A 21,218-nucleotide genomic window follows, 5' to 3' on the forward strand; every position below is an offset into this window, starting at 1 on the left:
TGTGGCGGCCCGTTCCCGCGAGACGCTCGGCCGCTGTGGGGGAAGGAAGAGACGAATGGGGAGAAGAAGGGGCCTGATCTCCAAGCGAGGAGGGAGGAAACAGCCTGCGCCAGCCAGTCGTGGGGACAGTTGGAAATGACACCCCTGCCCCCTTCCCCCACGGCTGGATTTTAACTTCTCTGGGAGTTGGGGCGATAGAAATGAAGCAAGAGACATCGGAGGTGTTTCCACACCCGGCCTGGGAGTTTTAGCCTTTTGCAGTCATTATTTTTCCTCCCCTACCCCAAAGATCTCCCTCCTTCCCTCACGGGTGTTGCAGGATGAGCTCCCTGCTGAGCTCTTGCCCCAGAGCAGCCCCCAGTTCCTGGCACTTCTTGTATGTCCTGAAGGAGGAGGTGCCGGTGCTTGCAGTTGGATCCCTTAGGCAGTCACTGTACCTATGGCGGCAGAATTCGTCCAAGCCTGTTGTAAGATACAGGGACTCCTGCTTAACAGCACTGAACAGAGCACTAAGAGGTGCTACCCTGCTTTGTCTTCCACCTGGCTTTAACATGGCTAATTAGCTGTCACCACTGAGCAAAAAGACCCATGGCTTTTGAACTTGCCCTGAGTTTTACTAGGGGTACCTTTTTTATTCCTCCAATATTATTTGGTCTGCTCTATCTTACTCCTTCTGCTATTGCACTCACAGAACAGGGGGAGGGGGAGAAGACTCATCAGTGTAGGGTAATGCCCCCACACTGCAGGGAGAAGGAAGAGTCTGAGGTCATCTAAGAAGAAAAAAGAAAATAAACTGAGAAAGAGAAAAGATGAGAAAGCAGCTAGCTTTCTGTAAACCCTCTAAGTGGGGGATACAAATGGACAGTACTACAGATTCATTTATCTTCCTCATTCACCACCAGCATTTAGCCTCAAAGTTACAAGTAAGCACAGAATCCTGTATTTATTATTTCAAGATTTTAATTGTCCCAAAGCCCCCAACTTTAGTTCTTATTTTTACAAAAAATGATCCTGGATCCTGATTGCTTCAGTCCAGGAAATGAAAGCAGAAGTCCTGGTAAAGACACTGGGCTTGTTCTCTGCATGGCATCCAATAGGTCCAAAGCTAACTACACCATGCACTTCCCATTTTTCTCTTCCAGTTTGGCAAACCAGTGATCCACCTGAATCTCCCTGTAAGAAATAATCATTAAATTAAGTTTGACATTGTAGATTATCAAACCAACAAGTGCTTCCTATCATTTGACACAAAACAATCATAATGTGTCACTATTGTCTCACCAAGAATCATATCTGTAACCCTGGGCGTGAGACTACCCACACACCCTCACCTAAATAGTGGGACCCTGGGGTAAGCTCCCTGGGTACCTGCTGCAGGGTCCCCAAGCGGAGAGCCTCCCCTTACAATCAAACAACCTTGCAGACCCTTATAAAACTATTTACAGGATTTATTTGCTACATCTGCAGGGCTCTGCCACGGGCTGTTGGAGAGATGGCTGTGGGAAGATCCTTTCCCTGGTCTCCAGCCTGTCTCTCACCCAGTCTCTCTCCCCTTTGTTCTCCCCCAGGGAAAACTGTTCCCCTCTTTTAACCAAGCCTCTCAGCCAATCCTAGGCCAGGACTCTTCCCAGACTTTTCCTAAGGTCTCTCATTCAAACTCTGCTGAGGTTACATCACTCCTCCCACTTGCAAGAGGGCTACCTCCAAAAAAGCTTCAGGGCAAACAGTGTCCCTTCTGGGACAAACTCTGTCCCTGTGCACTCTGTTCCTCTGCAGGGCAGCCCTTCCTATTCATTCAGGTGCATCTATTTCTAACACTGCTACATATCTAATTTGCTTTCAACAGAGAAGTTTCAACAGCCCTTGTCTTGTGTATTGAACTGCACCCCTTAAGCGGAAAGGTGCTCCATCTTATACCAGTGAAACTTGAAGAACACTGCATATGCAGCTTCACAGAGAACACCACTCTGGAAGACAGAGGCAGCCACAGGCAATTCTGTGGAAAATCCCAAAACTGCCTGGTAGCTGAATTTAACACCCTGAAGTTTTTATAGAGTTTGAATTAGCAGTTGATTTTTTTGTACCTGGCAGGCAGCAGGAGGTCCACCAGCATCCCTGAATCCAGCACAGATCATCGACTGTCGGACTCTGTCTCCCCAAAACTTCTGCAGGCGACATGTGTTGAAATCTATGACTGGTAACTTGGCCTGATTCAAAACTCTAGACAAAGTCAGGTTTTTATTCCCACCTTAAACAGATAAAACAGATGAGAAAAGTGTACATGAAGAACACTTCCAAATTTGTTGTGAACATTTCAAAGGCCACTTAACAGCATTCATGTATACAATTTTGTGATCTTGGTCTTTGTATTAAAGGAGTGGATTCCCCCCGTGCTTTCTTTTTTAACTAATTAACGTTAATTTTGTCATCCATTCCACAAACATAACACACTATGAAGCTACATTTCTCACAATATGAAATTATAATATTCTGTTATAAAAGGATCTAACTACACCTTTAGGGCAGGGCCATGGCATGACAGCTCATAACAAGAGGTTTGCATTTGCTTTACCTCGTCTAGGTAAAGAAATTCCAAGGTTATCAATATGGCATAGGCATAATTTGGTATGCAAGATCTTTGGGATAGGGCTTTCATGTTCAATACGTTAGTAATATGCTTGGCACAGATGTGGCACAGATCCTGACTGGAACCTCAAGGCAATATCTAATTATAAAAAAGTAAGTATAGAAAACCAAGGGAAAACCTTAAACTAACTGAGGGGTTGTTGTGCCAATATCCAGGTATGTACGCACTTAACCACCAGCTCCTACAAAATATATTGTAAAGTGCTTGAAGCAGGGACCATCAGCTTCTTCTGGGTTTGTATAACTGAGACTCCTAGGCTATGGAGAGTTGTTACATTTATGCTGGAAGAAGCACCTTTCTCCCGACACCAAAAGGTGGCATACAGCCATTGAAAAGGGTTTTCATGCAAGCAAATTGGGTCTTTCACAAAAAAAGAGCAGTTCAAATCAGGAAGTTTTCTCTCTCAAGTTTTCTAGTGCAACTTTTAACAACTGTATATTTCTCTCGGGGGGAGAGAGAGCACCATCTCCCCAATGGCCCACCCAGTGCCAAACTTTCAGAAAGCCTTTCAAGGGCCCTTGTTGCCTCTGCTTGGACAAAGCCTAGATTTTTCCAGGAGTTATGGAGTTGTTTATGCCATGGTGCCAATTCCCCCCCAATAGGTCATCTTATGTTTGTGCAAGTGATAGAAGGCATTCCCTGTACTCTTCCACATCCCCCCTCCAACCATGGCTCAAACTTTCCCCATAGTTTGACTTATCCCATATGTCCCTGGGACACATCAAGCCATGGGATGATCAGCAGAGCCCAGTGGGAGTGGGCCAGCCTGAGGGGGAAAGGAGTCGATGAGAGCTGGTTGTATTATAAAGAAATCTTACTGAACAAACCTGATGGGCTTGAAGAATACCAAATGTGGCAAGCAACCAGGTTGGCTTAGCAGAGAGCTCTTCAGTGAACTTAAACATAAAAAAGAAAGCTTACAAAAAGTGGACACTTAGACAAACAACTTGGGAAGAGTATAAGAATATACTCAGGCGTGCACGGATGAAGTCAGGAAGGCCAAAGCGCAGTTGGAGTTGCAGCTAGCAAGGGTCGTGAATGGTAACAAGAAGGGTTTCTACGAGTAAGTTAGGAACAAGAGGAAGGTCAGGGAAAGTGTGGGTCCCTTACTGAATGGGGGAGAAAACTTAGTGACAGATGAGGAGGAAAAGGCTGAAGTACTCAATGCTTTATTTACCTCGGTCTTCACAGGCAAGGTCAGCTCCCAGACTACTGCACCAGGTAGCACAGTTTGTGGGGAAGATGAGCAGCCCTCAGTGGTGAAAGAACAGGTTAGGGACTATTTAGAAAAGCTGGACATGTACAAGTCCATGGGACCGGATGCAATGCATCCAAGGGTATTGAGGGAGTTGGCTGATGTATTGCAGAACTCTTGGCCATTATCTTTGAAAACTTGTGGCGATTGGGGGAGGTCCCAGATGATCGGGAAAGGGCAAATATAGTCCCCATCTTTAAGAGAGGGAAAAGGAGGATCTGGGGAACTACAGACCAGTCAGCCTTATCTCAGTCCCCAGAAAAAGCATGGAGCAGGTCCTCAGAGAATCCATTTCTAAGCACTTGGAGAAGAAGAAGGTGATTAGGAACAGTCAGCATGGATACATCAAGGACAAGTCATGCCTGACCAACCTGACTGCCTTCTATGATAAGAAAAGTGGCTCTATGGATGTTTTGTTCAATATTTTCATTAACAATCTGGAAGATGGGACAGATTGCACCCTGAGCAAGTTAGTGGATGACACCAAGTTGCAGGGTGTAGTAGATACACTGGAGGATAGGGCTAGGATTCAGAGTGACCCAGACAAATTGGAGGATTGAGGATAGTAATTATTCTGCTCTATTCTGCATGGTTGAGGCCACATCTGGAGTACTGTGTCTGGTTTTGGGCCCCCCACCATAGAAAGGATTTGGACAAGTTGGAGCGAGTCCAGCAGAAAGCAATGAAAATGGTGAGATTGGGGGACATGACTTCTGAGGAGAGGCTGAGGAAACAGGGTTTATTTAGTCTGCAGAAGAAAAGACTTGGGGGGAGCGGGATTTGATAGCAGCTGTCAACTACCTGAGGGGTGGTTCCAACAAGGATGGAACTAGACTGTTCTCAGTGGTAACAGATGACAGAACAAGGAGCAATGGTCTCAAGTTGCAACAAGGGAGGTTTAAGTTGGATTTTAGGAAAAACTCTTACTAGGAGGGTGATAAAGAAAGCACTGGAACAGGTTACCTAGAGAGGTGATGGAATCTCCATCCTTGGAGGTTTTTAAGGCCTGGCTTGACAAAGCCCTCCCTGGATGTAGTTGAGGATGGCCCTGCTTTGAGCAGGATGTTGAACTAGATGACCTCCTGAGGTCCCTTCTACTCTATTTTTTATGAGGCATTTCCTCATGGCTTGACCCATCCAAGAGACACCTGGGATAGATCAATCCACAGGGAATGCCCAGGGCCCTTGCACAAAACCAGTATGACTGTGATTGACCAGCCACAGACCCAGCAGCTGAGGATGTGAACACAGCCCCATTTCACTCACAGGGGAGGAACAGGTCCAGGGAGCATGCCCACTCCCCGGGAGTGTCTCTCCCCTGCAGCCATGTCCAGCTGATACTCATATGGATGATGCCTTTTGTCTTCTATGGAGGCAGAGGGAGCAAAGGAGCAACACCCTATTGCCCTCTGGCTAGTGAGCTCACCTTTGAAGCAACTTTGTTGCTCTCCAGCCAGGGGGTTAGAATGTCTGTATGTATGCCCTCCCACAACCACCCCTCTTTTCACAATTTCCAACACTGGGATTCCCAGAAAATGAACACCTGTCCCTAGCTGTAAGTTCTGTCACAATACAAATAAATTAGGCGTGCACTGATAAAAATATTTTTGGCTGATACTGATGGCTGATTATTAACCAGCCAGATTGGCCCATCTGATTGCCGATACGTAGCCCAGCAGCATGGAGACCAACGCATGGTCAGTAAGTCTGTTGGGGGTAAGGGGCTTGGGTGGGGTGGCAGATCAAGGTCCCCATGGTGAGGGAGGGAATGGGGCTGGGGCTGGCATTACCCTGACGGGTTGGGGTGGAGATGAGGGTGGCTTGTTTGGAGGGGGTGGGAGGTGGGGAAGGGCCACAGGAGGGGTGGGCACGTCCCTGCCACTACATGTAGTGCAGGGAAGGCATAGGGGTCATGTGCCCCCCAGATTTGTGCGTGGGGTGAGGGTGGGTTGCTGCTACAGACTTGGGGATGTGGGCTGCACCAATCTCTTACCAGTGGGTGGGCTGGGCTGGGGCAAGGTGGGCAGCAGTGGTGCTGGGAGTGGGGAGCTGTGGCAAATTTTGGGATGGCTGTAGCCCACTCCATTGTCCCCCCTCTCAGCACCATTGCTGCCTGTCCCACCCACTCCAAGCACAGCCCCAGTCCAACCCCACCTCCAGGAAGAGGCTGGTGCAGCCCCCGGCTCTGAGCCTGCAGTGGACAGCCTGTCCTTACCCTGTGCATAAATCCAGGGGGTACATGGCCCCCATGCCTTCCCTGGGCTGTGTGTAGTGGTGGGGAGCTGCACATCCTTTCTCCCCAACACTCCCTGGACGAGCTGCCTGCAGCTCCATCCCATGCTTCGCCCCAGCTGGACAGAGTCTGCCTTTGCCCCTGCTCCTGCCCCAGCCCCACTCTCTCCCCCCCTTTCACTGTGGGGGCCTCGACCCCCCCCAACTCTTTCCCTCCCCCCATGACCCTTCCCTACCCCCCACAGACTTACCAGCCGGACACTGCTCTTCAGGCCACCGGGCTGGATTCCTGGCCATGCACATGCTGCAGCTGTGCACATGCACACCTCATTTAATCAGTGACATTCATCAGCTGCACCAGCCAAAAAAACCCAATTGCCGATCATGTTGATTTTCCTTTTATCAGTGCCGATCCATTATGGACTGATATATCAGAGCACCTCTAAAATACTAGCAGTTGCACTGTTTAAGAAAATAAAAGCCAAATTCCAGACGGGTTGTTACACCAGGTACGTGTCTCATCATGACATAAGGAGGTATTCTGTCTCTTCTGCTTAAGGACAGTGCCATGGAGGCTATACAGTCCTTCTATATATCACTGGAACATTCTCCAAGAGGCAGGTACCCTCCACACACTTACAGAGTCTAACCTCCAACACCATGGAACCAAAAATACCTCGTATGTCCCCCCATCCAGTCACCCAGCAGAAATGTCCTGGACGAAGAAAGCTGTCTCTCTTAGGCAAACAGGCATAGTGAATAAAATGGTTTGTTACAATGTCTTCCACAGGCTTGACCAAGGCGATATCATAGTCTAGCTCATTCAGGTGAGGATAGCGGAACTACTCATGCCGATAAATTCATTTCACATGGTAGACCCTTTCTGTAGATTCAGCATGGTTAATGCTGTGCTTTCCCAGAAGAATTCTCCACTTTTCAACATCTTTCTTTTCCCTAAAAAGAATTCAGGTAACACAGACCTTCAGTAAACCAAACTCAATGCCATTTTTGTATTGGTCTTCTTTACCTTTTGTGACTATGTGCAATAGGTACTAATCCTTGCACTACCATGGTTGAGCTGAAGGTGCCATTTACTTCCAACTGTGTGACAATCAGATCAAAGTATTCAAATTTAAAATGGCATTCTTTGGAAGTACAAAATAGTCTGCTTAAATCAGACAAAGGGTTATTTATGGATAAAAAGCAAGATCCTATTGCAAAAGGAGATTAGAAATCAATCAGTGTAGCTTGTTTACTATTTGACAGTAGCAAAGATGGAAGCTGTAATACAGGTTCAGTGAAGAACAAAATAATTTATCACTTTTAGCAGGTTCAACAGAAGTATTTAATAGGCCTATGTGAAAGAAAAATAAACTAATGTTTTACATTGACTTAATTATTCACATGGATGTCATATAATCTGAAGTAGGTTGTTCCTTACAAAAGCTAATTCCTTTCTAAACTAGTTAATCACTAAAAGGTCCTACTCTCCCCTACTTTCTGCATGGCCTTCCTAAGATATTGAATCAACTGAATCCGTCAAACTGCTACTCAACATCTTAAATGACATGAGGGTTTTAGACAGGATTTTTGTAGTGAGGTGATTTCACCCTTATACTACCTGGCATATGGCTCGGAATATACTTCAGTGTTTTTCATAAACTTTATTTAGCCTGCTCTTATTGAATAACTGTCATAATTTGTTGTTCATTAAGCTCCATTGCATTAATTTCATTTTGCTACTTTATAATATCCTTGACATTATCTTTCACCTTATGATTGCTCTAGTACAAAATTAAAAACTATATTGCATTTATTTGCAAAGGGAAATTACCAGATGTATGACATATTTACAGAGGAATAGAATGCTTCTTACAGGGTAAGAATTATTAAATAAAACTTTACCAGATACAGGAATGAGCCACTTTCTGTATCATATGAAAGAGTCATAGAGCTTTTTGGTGATTGAAAACCAGTGTAGAATACTAATAATAGAAACACAATTGCTTTAAAAATCACAGAAGATCATGTTCATTGTTTTTTAATCTTTTCTTCCTTTGATCTCTCTTTTCAGTCCCAGTAACAAAAGCAGACATCTTTTGAACTCATTTCTACAGCAGTTCAGTAAGTTTTCCTAACATATCCTCTGGTTAGATGGATTCTTTTGTTTTTACCATGGTAATGTCTAGATTAAGAGCTCTCACCAATGTGAACAATTTTTCTTGATCAATTTCTGTCAGATCTCATGTATGTATTTTCTAGGGACTCAAGTAGAGAATGTGCCTAATTCCATATTCATTTCTTTTGGTGGAAACTGTTCACAAAGATACATCCCTCAACCCTTCAGGAATTTAAACAAAGATTCTAAGTGTAGAACTTACTTCTGAAAGCAGTGGGCAGCAGTGAGAATCCATCTTTTGTGAATGAGAGTTCCACCGCAGACATGAACAAATCTCTTGCTTGTTCTTGTTTGAAACTAGATCATAAAAATAAAGAAAATAATAGAAGTTACATAAATATGAGATTTCATTTTTAGATGTGAGGAGTGGAAAAGTTGGTGACCATGTGATGATGCCCTCTACTGTGCAGTTTGTGTTAGTAGCAGTTGCGTGGAGTGGGAGAAGAAAGTCCATTTGCTCCTGCATTTTTGTAAAATGCAACTAAAAGAGTCATTTTGAAAGACATATGGGTCAGCTAACAAATGTGAATTGAGAAATGGGTGTCACAGGTGTGCCTGCTCGTTTAAGGGCAGAAACTGCCTAGAGAGAGGGCCCTACGAGCCAGGTAGAACCCCCACAAGTGCAGGTTGCCGTGGCACTAGGCAAATGAGGAAATTTGCCTGCACCTGCACCTTGTCAGCTGACCAGGAGGAGGCAGGGCCCTGGCCTGGGATTCAAGGGTTAGTTCTTTAGCAGCAGCCAAGGGGGAAGGTGTTTTTATAGAGATAGCTATTTGGAGATGCTTGACTGTCTGTTCTGAAGCTGGTAGGATTAAAAGGCTGTAGGAGCTCATAAGTACTTGTGGGTGGGAGGCATGTTATACTGAGAGAGAAGCTTGCCTTAAAAGGGATAGAGTGCGGACCCCAGGGTATTGTTGTGTTGTAGCCCAGGGGCTTGTGTCTTCTATTGTTATATAGACTGGTGCACTAAGCTACTGGGGAGGAGGAGGCCTCATTGGGGCACACTACAGCATGGAAAGCCTAGCAACAGTGAGGGTGCAGGGTGCAGTGGACAGCCCAGTGCCAGCAAGGGTGCAGTGGCAGGGCTGCAGAAGAGGCTCCTGTCCCCATATTTGTGGGGCAGGATGTTATGGAGCTTGAATACCTGCAAAGCGTGGGGGACCGCTTCATAGAGCCCTACTGTGTTAATGTGGTGAGTCATCAACAGAGCAGAAAGGCTAAGGTGGGAGGGTTGGAAACTTTGTAGGGCATGGTCACCCAATTGGCTGCAGAGGAGGGGAAGGGAGAGACTCCCCCTAACTGCAACCATCCACCAGCCACTGAGGGAACTGGCAACCTCAAGGTTGGGTTAAGTGGCAGCCCCAGGGAGGAGCCGGGTCAGTGGAGGAAACTGAGATTCTCAGGGAGAAGTTAGAGGACATCCCTGTAGGTAAAGGTGCACTTCTTACCAGAACTCCCTGCTGACTTGCTTAGCTGGGAAAAAGGAGTTCAAATAGGAGGTTCTAGAGGACCCCAGCTTGGAGGGACTCGGGCAGATGGCTTAGGAGCCAGAGACAGAGTTCACCCCAAATTAGAGGGAATAGGTGGTCTGGGATAAGGGACTTCTGTATCGGTTGTGGGTACTGAAGAACTGTGCCGAGACCTGGGAGCCCTGTCGCCAGCTCATAGTACCTCGTAAGTTCAGGCAACAATTGCTTTCCATGGCTCATGATTTACCTTGTGCTGGTTACATGGGTAGGGAATGGACATGCCAGTAGCTGCAAGCGAATTTTTATTAGCCCAGAGTTGCCCAGAATGTGACTGACTACTGCAGATCTTGTGAGATGTGCCACTAGATGGGCAAAAGTGGGGACAAGAGAAAGGGAGGGGCTATAGAGGGTCCTATCATTGATCAACCCTTCCAAGAGTGGGTATAGACATTATGGGCCCACTGAGGCATAAGATTCAGAGGGAAGAAGTGCATCTTGACTCTAGTGGATTTTGCAACTCGGTACCTGGAGGCAATTGCCTTTGCCTCCACTGAGGCACCTCTAGTTGCTGAAGCCCTGACCAAGATCTTCTTTCAGCTGGGTTTCCCCTCTGAGATCCCGACTAAAAGGGGTGTGAACTTCCTGGCTGAGGTGGTGAAGTGCTTGTGGGAGTGCTACAGCCTACCACCCTCAGACAAATGGGCTTGTAGCAAGGTTCACTGGGACCTTGAAAGGCACGCTAAAGGCCTATGTAGACTCTAACCCCAATGACTGGGGTGAGAAACTTTCGCATTTTCTCTTTGCCTACCAGGAGGTACCCCAGGAGTCCAATGGGTACCCGCCATTCAAGTTAATGTTTGGAAGGCAAGTTAGGGGTCCTCTCAATTTGGTGAGAGAAGAGTGGGAAGGCAAAACCACTTCCACTAAGACCTTCATGGTAGATTACATGTTCAGCTTTCATCAGAAGCTAACTGACATGATGAAGGTGGCACGGGATTCCCTGGCCCAGCCCCAGGAGAAGCAAAGTGTCTGGTATGATGAAAAGGCTTGCTTACATACCTTTGAACGAGGTGATAAGGTCATGGTTTTCCTGCCACTAAAAACAGACAAGGTGCAAGCAGCTTGGGAAGGTCCCCAGGTTATCCTGGACAGGCTGGATGATGTGACCTATGTCATGTCCAGGAACAGGTCAGACAAAAAGCCTAAAATAGTACACATGAACATGCTTAAACCATACTTTAATAGAAGTGATGTGCTATCTTAGATTTCCTTAGCTGAAGGATCACCAGAGGAGCCGGTGATATATGGTAACTGGGTAGAGGCAGGAATAGAGGACCTCTGCCTGCCAGATCATCTGCCTTCCCAGGACAAGCTACTTGCAGCACTCAAGGACATAAGACAGCGTTCTCCAACAAACCAGGTAAAATGAACCTGGCAGTACACTGTATAGACAGGGACAGCCATCGCACTATCCAATCTAGACCATATGCAGTTAATGCGAAAGTGAAGCAAGAAATACAGCGGGAGCTTGCAGAGATGAGAGTTGGGGATAATCTGGACTTCAGGTAGTCCCTGGGCCAGTCTGGTGGTACTCGTCCAGAAGCAGGATGGGACTATCTGGCTCTGTGTGAACTACAGGAAGCTGAATGCTATTACCAACCCTGATGCTTACCCTATGCCCAGGACAGACTCTCTGCTTGTTCACCTGGGCCCAGCCAAGGTTATCTCTACTCTTAATCTGTCCAAAGGATTGTGGCAAATGGCACTGGATCTGGACACCATAGCCAAGTCTGCCTTTACCACACCTGTGGGACTATATGAATTTACGGTGTTACCATTTGGTATGCACAACTCTCCTGCATCTTTTCAAAGACTGATTAATAAGCTGTTACAAGGATGTGAGCAGTTTGCCATGGCTTATATCGATGACATCACCATCTTCAGTCAAGACTTTGAATCACCCCTGATTCATCTGACCACTGTGTTGGGCAAGATCAAGCAAGCTGGTCTTACTGTGAAAGCTAAAAAGTGTCAGTTGTCCCAAATATATCACTTCAGATAGTGCCATTGCATGGGTGGAAGTCAGATTGCTCCCCTGTGGGATGAGATTGAGGCCATTAGACTGGCCACCCCCACAAACCAAGAAGCAAGTCAGAGCCTTCCTTGGCCTGACTGGATATTACAGGTGGCTTGTCCCTGGACTTGTAGCGACAGCAGCTCCCCTACATGAGCTGACCAAGAAGGGCAGCCCTGATCCAGTGGTCTGGAAGCAGGGGTGTCAGGAAGCACTTGATACCCTGAAGGCTACCCTGATCAAACAACCAATTCTGAAGGCACCGGTCTATGATAAACCCTTCTACATAGCCACTGATGCTGCCGACTCAGAACTAGGAGCTTTACTTTTACAAGAGCACAGAGAGACGCAACACCCTGTGGTTTACTTAAGCCAGAAGTTAATCCCCTGGGAGCAGAACTGTCATCTATTGAGAGAGTGTTTGGCAATTGTCAGGGTGCTGAACAAGCTGAGGCCCTATCTGTGGGGCAGCAGTTTACTGTCCTGTCAGACCAAGCCCCACTTCAGTGGCTGCAAACCATGCAGAATACCAAAGCCAAGCTTTAATGATGGGCCTGGCAACTTCAAGAGTTCAGCTTCACCAGTGAACACATCAAGGGAAGCCAGAATGTGATAGCAAATGCCCTGCCATGAAAGGACTTGGGGTAGTGGGTCGGATGGGCTCAGAGGCCCACTTAAGAGAGCTCTGGCAAGGGAACGAGGCACTCCCCAACATGCTTTAATGTTTTCTGTGTATTGTTGTTATAACCAGTCTTATGCATTTATGTAATCTCTCTTTAGGTATGCAAGGTGACCCTTCCAGACAAAACATGCTTGTACCCATGGCTCTGTGAACCCACGTGCCCAAGCTTTTAAAGGCGTGGGGGAAGTATGGCTGAATTATATCTCTGTCTTGCCCCAAACTGCTATCAAGCGAATGACCAATCTGACAATTTGGTTACCATGGTCACTGCAAAGGGCAGACACCCCTTGGCCCCATCAGCTTCAGGTAACCCTGAGTTGTAACCTGAGCTGATACATTCCTGAGGGAGGGGGAAACCTGCTCCCTCTAGCTATGTGACTGGCCTCACACACCTGGGTGGGGGCTTAAACTCCCTATTGTTCTAAGCAATGCCAATGTAACCTGAGCTGATACATTCCTGACTGGGAGGGGGCTAGAGACCCTGCCAGTCTATCTGGCAGCCAGTGATGCATTTCAAATTGGTTGGCTAGCAGCCAACAGCTGCTGGCCTTCATTGGATCAGGTAAATGAGGTCATAAGGTCTATATAAGTTAAGGACTGCTCAGGAGGTGGGAGAGCACCCATTACAAGAACTCTCAGAAAAGCTAGACCACCTGACACTCACTCTCTCTCTTGAAACTCATAGTCAGTGAACTGCTTGCCTTCAGAGGAAATCTCCACCTGCCTCTAGATGATACTTGTGAGTAAGCTATATATCTAGCTAGATCTCGAGTAGCTTGCAGTAACACAGATGCATAATCAAAGGCTACCATGCCACTGTTTGCTCTAAGGGATTTCTCTGATATTGCTCTACCATGTACCCTATTCCAAGCCTTTGTAGAGGGTCTAGATTATGCCTTTGGGTCCCCTTGGTTCGGTTGACTAAGGGAAACCACTATTTGTGCTTCAGACTGAGGGAAGCACCCCAAGTTCTTGCAGTCGGTCAAGTACCCCCTCAAAGACTACTAGGCCTGTGCCTCCCAGGGGGCAGAGGGCCAAGATCAGTCCAGACTCTGGGTGGTGGTGGCATTACCCTCAGGCTTGTGGGTGTGCTCCAGGAAGGAGGTTGGCCAGACATGAGGCGCCCCCAGGGAGGCGCTTGGAGCCTGGAAGGTGGTCAGGTGCAGTGAGGTGGGTGGCTTAATGCAGGAGCACCTCTACTGGCCTGCCACACCACACATCTGGCCCGTAGGTCTTGGGGGGGGGGGTATCGTAAGGCACCTCCTGAGTTTGGGACCCAGTAAGGGGTCTGACAACCCACAGGTTTTAGAGGAGTCTGTCAGAACTGTAACCGAGCAGCAACTTGAGGGCAGCCTCCCAGTTCATCAGTTATACCAGCAAGATGTAGCAGGTGAAATTAGTAGGCACCCATAGGGCGGAGCTGGCACTGTCACAGTGCCCTAAGGACATCACTGACATCCCTGGGATGGCCATATCATAACAATGGGTAATAAAAAAAACCTACTGTTAACTATGACAATCTTGGTATATTTGTCTAGTTAGACTGCCAGTATCATGTTATTGTATTTAACTATTATACCAGCTTTTCGTAGTTTGGAAGCAGACCAAATTATTCTCCACCAAATTTATGGGGTCACTATGGTTTGAAACACTGACTCTGGTGGGGCCCAGCCCAGTAATCTACATGGTAAATCATGAGCTATTTGGCTTTGGACTACTATCCGGCATAGTTTGTACTATACGCAAGTAAGGGCCAAAGTGTTTTTATGGAGTGTCTGTGCTAAAACTTGTGGCAGTTTAAAAAAAGGCAAAATACATACATTCTGGATGAAGTAAGTCTATGGGTACTATACGCAAGCTGTTACAGCCGTGTTTAATTACAAGGTTATTGTTTTCAAATTTGCTTCTCCCTTCTATGCTCAGGAGAGAGGGGGTGAAAGGAGAGAAACAGGGCAAAGGGGCTATCTGACCCCCCCAGATTTATTTTCCCTACTGTAGCAGTGGGAGGGTGACAAATTCAAGACAACCTCCAATAATTAGATTCTATGCCTGGAAAGTTACAAATTTCCCATATATTAAATCTAATTACTAGGGCAGGGGGTGCATCTTTTTAATCAGGGTCAACTTATTGGAGTAAATGCAGTACTCTTGTCCCATACTGGTTTTGTAACTAGCATGATGTGGCTTCTGCTTTTCTACTAAATTCATTTTTTATATCATCTTCCTTCCATCCTCTCACATGTCAGATCCTGTTGCATCCTGTCTGGCATACCAACTGAGCTTTTTCTGGGGGTAAGGATGATTTTTTCTGTGCACACAATGCTGGGGATGAACTCTTGACTAAGCTTTCTATTTATTTGCCCATTTGTATCTATGAATTTATTTCTATGCTGCCCTTTCTGACAAAAGCTCAGGGCAGTTTATAGAAGAGAGCAAAATAACTTCCAAAGTTGGGGAACAACTGAACAAAAATATCAAAATAAGACCAGATAAACAAATGATGACTAGCCAATCCCATTATATAAGTTGTGGCCACCGCACTGGTGCTGTAGGTCCCTGATGTATATTCTTGATGCTCTTCTTACTCGCCCACCACGCCTTGATGGAAAAATAGAGCTGATGGGGAAAAGAGCACATTTTGGGTTGTTCTTCTTGAAATGACTCGGGATACTGGCTGGAGTGTCTTCACAGAGCTCCTACTACCCAGTCACGCTGCCCAAGCCCTTGATGTCACTTTGGGGTCTTCATTCCTCTGTCTTTGTCTAATGCAGTCTCGTGGTCACGAGAATTTCCTTTGTCGTCATCTTGTTTTCCCGCCACCAGTATCCCTAGGGAGATGGCATTGTGCTGCCCTTCCTTGCACTGGGCGGTTTGCTTCACAGTCCCAGTGAGGGTTAAACAATAATCCTCTGTGCTCTGGCCTTTTAAATCCTCAGAGTCACTGGCCGGTCTGTCTCTTCCCTCGCAAACCTTTTAACTGCCATCTCCTCCCCTGGGAGCCAATCTGCCTGGTCCCTGCTTCGTGAGGTCCTCCCAGGATCCAGGCAGGGCTTCATTGGGAACACCCGAGTTCTCTGGGCCTGACATGGTTCTGCCTTTCCTGCTGTGGTCTGGTTGCAGGTAAGCTTTCTTCCCTGCTTGAGATGGCACATCCCCTTTTCCTCTATAACGGGCACTGCATCTGGTGCCCTATTGCATAAGTTGATATTAAGAATACTTGAAAACCCTTTTCAATTTAATTAGAGATGTGTGAATCAATCTACTAAGGAAAATGTTGGCACATCTACTCATTTCGCCAATGATTTTTAAACCTTAACATTCTGTCCCTGTGGGAGGTCTTTATCAAAAAAAGGCAGATTCCCATCTAAATGATTGCATGTGGTGGTGGAAAAAAGCTGCCAAGCTGAAGTAAATAACTGTGCTATATCTACTTCTGAAATTTATACAAGGGAGGCAGCATAATGTCCATGTCGATTCATCTGTAAGCATATACCCAAAGCATTCAGATAACTTCCATCAACGTGGTAGTATATTTTAACAGTATGTATTTTCTCTCCTACATACTACAACCTGAATGCACTTGTTAAGACAAATGAAAGTGATAAAGGATCTAACAAAAAAAAAAAAATCACTTCTAGTTGCTCTCTCAGCAGGACTGAGTCATACCGTAAAACCGTCAGAGTTTTGATCTTTCCTTTTGACCATATAAATTAAAGTACAGCTAGGAACAAAGTAATTTTAAAATACTGTATTTGGTATAACATATGGTCAATTCAGATTATTCACAGTAGTACACAACTTCTTTAAGTGTCTGGGTATGGAGGATTTCTCCCATTTGTCCTTTGAACTATATATGACCACCTTATTCTCCCCAAACCGGGGACATATTAAGTTAAACAAATACCAACTTCCTACCTTTTTGTTTGAGGCTTTCTCTGGGTTTTTTCAACATAATGTGCACTCCTAAACACTCTAGTCTTGGATCAGCACTTTCCCATGACTGCATGTACTGGATTGCACATATTACCAGCAATTCCAATATGTCTCTGTATAATCAAAGGGGAATCTAAGAAGCCTTCTCTAGGACTGTGACATTTAAACCAAATATTAGTGGGTGCACCAACATAGGATTTCTAGATGATTCTTTCCTCTGTCTTTCCTTCATTTGGAAGATAAGAATGGGGAAAAATTGTACTGAAGTCTCTTTCTCATTTTATTTGTAAATCTTAGTTTAATGCAGATTGTCTTAATGTAATGTGTTTCATTTACCAGTTTTCTCTTTCTTATCCCCAATTCTCAGATGTCAGCTACATTTCAAATATTAATTCTTATAAGTACAACTATTTTCTTCTGTTACGCAGCTTCCACCTGCAGAAATATGGGCATCTTTTAATGGCTGAAAAATTGGAAAGCACCAACAGCTCCTTGAATAGAGCACTGTCTGAGCTAGAGGCTTTGGCTTTTAGCATATAAAAGACTAACAGAATAAAGAAGAAAACATGGTGCCTAGGCCTGATTTGCAGAATAATCCAGTCATATTACCAATCTACCTTATTTGGATGTATAACAAGTGATATTGCAACTGTTGAAAATATCACTGACAAAATTCTGCAGCTTCACTGATGTCATACAGACGTAAATAAAAGTATGAAATAAAAAAAAAGGATATACAGAGAACACACCTCTGTAACTAAGTCTTCAGTTTGGTTTCAAACATTTTATTTTCTTCTGAAACTGCAATGTAATTTTTAGTTTTAACATTTGTTCTAAGAAGGAATGTGCTCCTATTATTAAATATAATGTGTAAAGAAGTAAATTGCATTATTGATTTGACAGGATTTGGGTGGCTAAAATCCAATTTAAATAGTTTTTCACCAGGTTTTTGGATTGATGACCCCCCCCCCACACACACACACTTTACAACCACAAGAGACTCTCCATATATATTCTTAGACCACAACCTCTATTTAAGGGTTTGAGAAGCATTTGTATATATAATTTTACCATGGCTTCATTGGTAATAGGGTTGGTCCAGTACTTGGACACAGTTACAAAAAAATACTTAAAATGCACTTTGAATAACTGCTATTCAGTCCAGTATCAACAGATCCAGATGAACTGAGGATCCAGTATCAACACTGTCCACAGATGAGCTGAGGAAAGACAGCAAAATGTATCCCTCTGTAAGGTTTTGATTGTCATTTGTACCTGTAATGAAACTTGCCAAGGCCAAGAATGTGGCCTTGCTTCGTTGCCTGATATAATTCTTCCCACCATGTTTGGTTGAAAGTATCCAACTCCACAATTTGCTGGCCAGTCTAAAATACACAGAGGGAAAAAATAGGCAAGCAAAGTCAGGAAGGGATCACATGTCTTAAATGCAGACAGAATTGAAAAATAAACCACTGTCTAACAACCTACAGTATTCACTAGCCTCTCATTTATAGTACAGGGATAATAAATAAGATGGACTATTTTTAAAAAGCAGATGTATACATAAGGAACATTTGGGGAACATACACCGGCTGATGTTTGTTTCAGATGCCTATGATGGTCTGAAAAGTTAATATTTGAGCCAAACATTCTTATGTTTCTCAGCCTTCAGAATTTTATTTTTTTTCCCCCGCTGAAGAATATAATACCTTCTTCTTGGGCTGCTTTGAAGATATCTGATCACAGAAACTGTCAAATGTTTTATTGGTATTTGTATCACATACTAGTGGACACATTCTTTTAAATTTCCATTTTCATCACTCTAAAACAGCTTCTTTTAAAAAAATCCATATTTCATAGAAGTGCACCCGTCCACTAGGGATAAATACCATTTTTACTTGAATACTATTTTTCCAATATAGAATCTAATTGGGGCGGTCATCTTATAAATTTGTTATAACTTTCCAGGCATACAACCTAATAATTGGAGGTTTGCCTTGAATTTGTCCCCTTCCCACTGCTACAGTAGGGAAAATAAATCTGGGGGGTTAAGTAGCCCCTTGCCCTCTGCTTCCCCACAACTTTTCCCCCAGCAGCTCCTTCACCCTCTCCTTGCTGTCAGACCCTGCTCTTACTGAGCACGCAGCAGGAGGATCAAGAGTTCTCAAAGAGGATAACCAATAACTCTGAAATTACCTAAGCCAATTCCTTCAGTACCCTAGGGGTTCATCTCATCCAGCTCTGCTCACTTGAAAGCATCTAGCTTCCCTTTTAATCTTTACTCTGTTCTGCCATTACTCTAAGCTGCTTGTCACCTTCCCTATCTTTGCTGCCAATTATAATAATCATCTGAAGTTGCCACTATTTGTAAAGACTAAATTTAAAAAGTATTAAATACTTCAGCCTTCTCTGCATCATTAGGTAATTAGATTTCCTTCTGCATTCTGTAAGAGAGCTATGATTTCTTGGGTTTTCCTCTTATTCTTTACATACTTGTAGAACCCCTTTTTATTGTCTTTTTTGCCCCGGCTCAAATTTTGTCTTGGCCTTCGTAATTTTCTCCTGTGTAATATTGTTATGCTCTTCCTTAGTATTCTGACCAAGTTTCTGCTTCTTGTAGGATTCCTTTCTGAGTTTCATTTCATTGAAGAGATTGCTGTCTAGCTGGGCTGGCCTTCTGCTGTGCTTTCCATTCGTCAGTCACATCAGGATAGCTTGCTCTTGTGCTCTTGGGGCTTCTTAAAGTACAGCTAGCTCTCCTTTACTCTTCAGTCTTGCCTCCCAGGAGATCCTGCCTACCAGTTCCTAAAGTTTGTTAAAATCTGCTTATTTAAAGTCCAGTATCTGCTGGTTTCAGTGGCAACACGTAGGGCGTGCACCCCCTGAGAGCACTGTTTAGGAAGCAGGCAGGGGGGCAGGCAGGAGCACCAGTGTCCCCCCTACGAGCACTGGCTGGGGAGTGGGGCTGCCAGCAAAAGCAGCCACGCCACTTCCAGAAGTGGCCAGTGACATTGGAAGAAGGCCAGTCTTCAAGAAAGGGAGGAAAGTAGAGCCAGGGAATTACAGGCCTATCAGCCTGACCTCTATCCTGGAGGAGATCTTGGAAAAAATTATCAAAGAGACCATTCTTGACAAAGTGGCTGATGGCAACATCCTGAGGGTTAGCCAGCACGGGTTTGTTATGGGTAGGTCTTGCCTGACCAATCTCATCTCCTTCTATGACCAGGTGACATATCACCTGGACAAGGAAGAAGAGATTGATGCCATATCTTGACTTTAAAAAAGCCTTCGATCTGGTGTCCCATGATCGCCTCATAGAAAAATTAGGCAACTGTGGCCTCAGCAACATCACAGTCTGATGGCTGGGGAATTGGCTCCAAGGTCAGACCCAGAGAGTGGTAATAGACAGAAGTAAATCATTGTGGTGCGTTGTGACCAGTGGGGTCCCCCAAGGCTCTGTCCTTGGGCCTACACTCTTTAACTTCTTTATTGATAATGTAGACATTGGTATCAGAAGCGGACTGGCCAAGTTCACCAATGACACCAAACTTTGGGGTACAATGTCCACACCAGAGGATAGGCTGATGATCCAGGCTAACCTAGACAGGCTTAGAAAATGGGCGGACAAAAACCTGATGGCATTCAACACCAAAAAATGCCAGGTACTCCACCTTGGGGGAAAAAAACCCACAGCACATTTATAGGCTTGGCAGTGCTACACTTGCTAGCACCATGGCTGAAAGGGACTTAGGGGTCATGACTGACCACAAGACGAATATGAGCCACCAATGCAATATTGCAGCTGGTAAAGTGAGTAAAACTCTGGCTTGCATCCATAGATGCTTCTCAAGCAAATCCCAGGATGTCATCCTCCCATTGTACTCGGCCTTGGTGAGGCCACAACTGGAGTACTGCATCCAATTCTGGGCTCCTGAATTTAAAAAGGATGTGGAAAGGCTTGAGAGAGCCCAGAGGAGAACCATGCACATGATCAGAGGGCAGGAGAACAGGTCCTATGATGAGAGGCTGAGAGCCATGGGACTCTTCAGCCTGGAAAAGCTCATGCTTAGGGGGGACCTGGCGGCTGCCTATAATTATACAAGGGGGGTACAATGGGATTTGGAGGAGTGCCTGTTCACCAGAGTGCCCCAAGGGATGACAAGGTCAAATGGCCACAAACTCCTCCAAGACCATTTCAGGCTGGACATAAGGAAAACTTCTTTACTATCTGAGCCCCCAAGGCCTGGAACAGACTGCCTCCAGAGGTGGTGCAAGCACCTACTCTGGACTCCTTTAAGAAACATGTGGATGTTTATCTTGCTGGGGTGCTTTGACTTCAGCTGGCTTCCTGCCCCTGGGGCAGGGGACTGCACTCAATGACCTTCCAAGGTCCCTTGCAGCCCTAATGTCTATGAAATTAAAACACATAAATGCAAATCTAGGAATCTGTGTTATTGGAAATATAGCATTAACATTTATAAAGTTTCTAGACAAATGGAATTGGTATACCAGAGATGATTTTAGCTTGCAGTTTCCCCTGGAGTGAACATTTGATTTAAGTAAAATTGTTCATCGCCACAAAGACCTTGAGTTAAGAGGTAGTAATATACCACAGACTCAGTGGGACACATTTTTTGATTGGTATGAAGAAGCTTTCAAAAGATGTCAAGAATCTCAAGTTCAGAGTCTTTAGGACTCCCAAGAGAAACTGAAATCTCAGATAAACGAATTAAAACAGAAAAGTGCA

At 45.1% G+C, this 21,218-nt stretch overlaps 1 protein-coding gene and 1 long non-coding RNA gene across 2 annotated transcripts in view; one reads left to right on the forward strand and one right to left on the reverse strand.

Moving 5' to 3' along the window:
• Positions 1-207: 207 nt before the first annotated feature.
• Positions 208-21,218, reverse strand: part of LOC109324340 (elastase-1-like) — a 31,432-nt gene continuing 10,421 nt past the window's right edge. The window contains 4 exon segments of the mRNA XM_019556335.1: positions 208-1,173; positions 2,085-2,248; positions 6,811-7,088; positions 8,512-8,610. Of these exon segments, the coding sequence (XP_019411880.1) occupies positions 997-1,173; positions 2,085-2,248; positions 6,811-7,088; positions 8,512-8,610 (718 nt within the window). The 3' untranslated portion in view covers positions 208-996.
• LOC109324341 overlaps positions 10,732-21,218 on the forward strand; it is a 25,262-nt gene continuing 14,775 nt past the window's right edge. The window contains exons 1-2 of the long non-coding RNA XR_002104906.1: positions 10,732-10,958; positions 12,056-12,059. This is a non-coding gene — a long non-coding RNA (uncharacterized LOC109324341). The remainder of the gene's footprint in view (positions 10,959-12,055; positions 12,060-21,218) is intronic.

Source organism: Crocodylus porosus, unplaced genomic scaffold (genome assembly GCF_001723895.1).
Source record: "Crocodylus porosus isolate Cpor-Errol unplaced genomic scaffold, CroPor_comp1, whole genome shotgun sequence".
Lineage (NCBI taxonomy): Eukaryota > Metazoa > Chordata > Crocodylia > Crocodylidae > Crocodylus > Crocodylus porosus.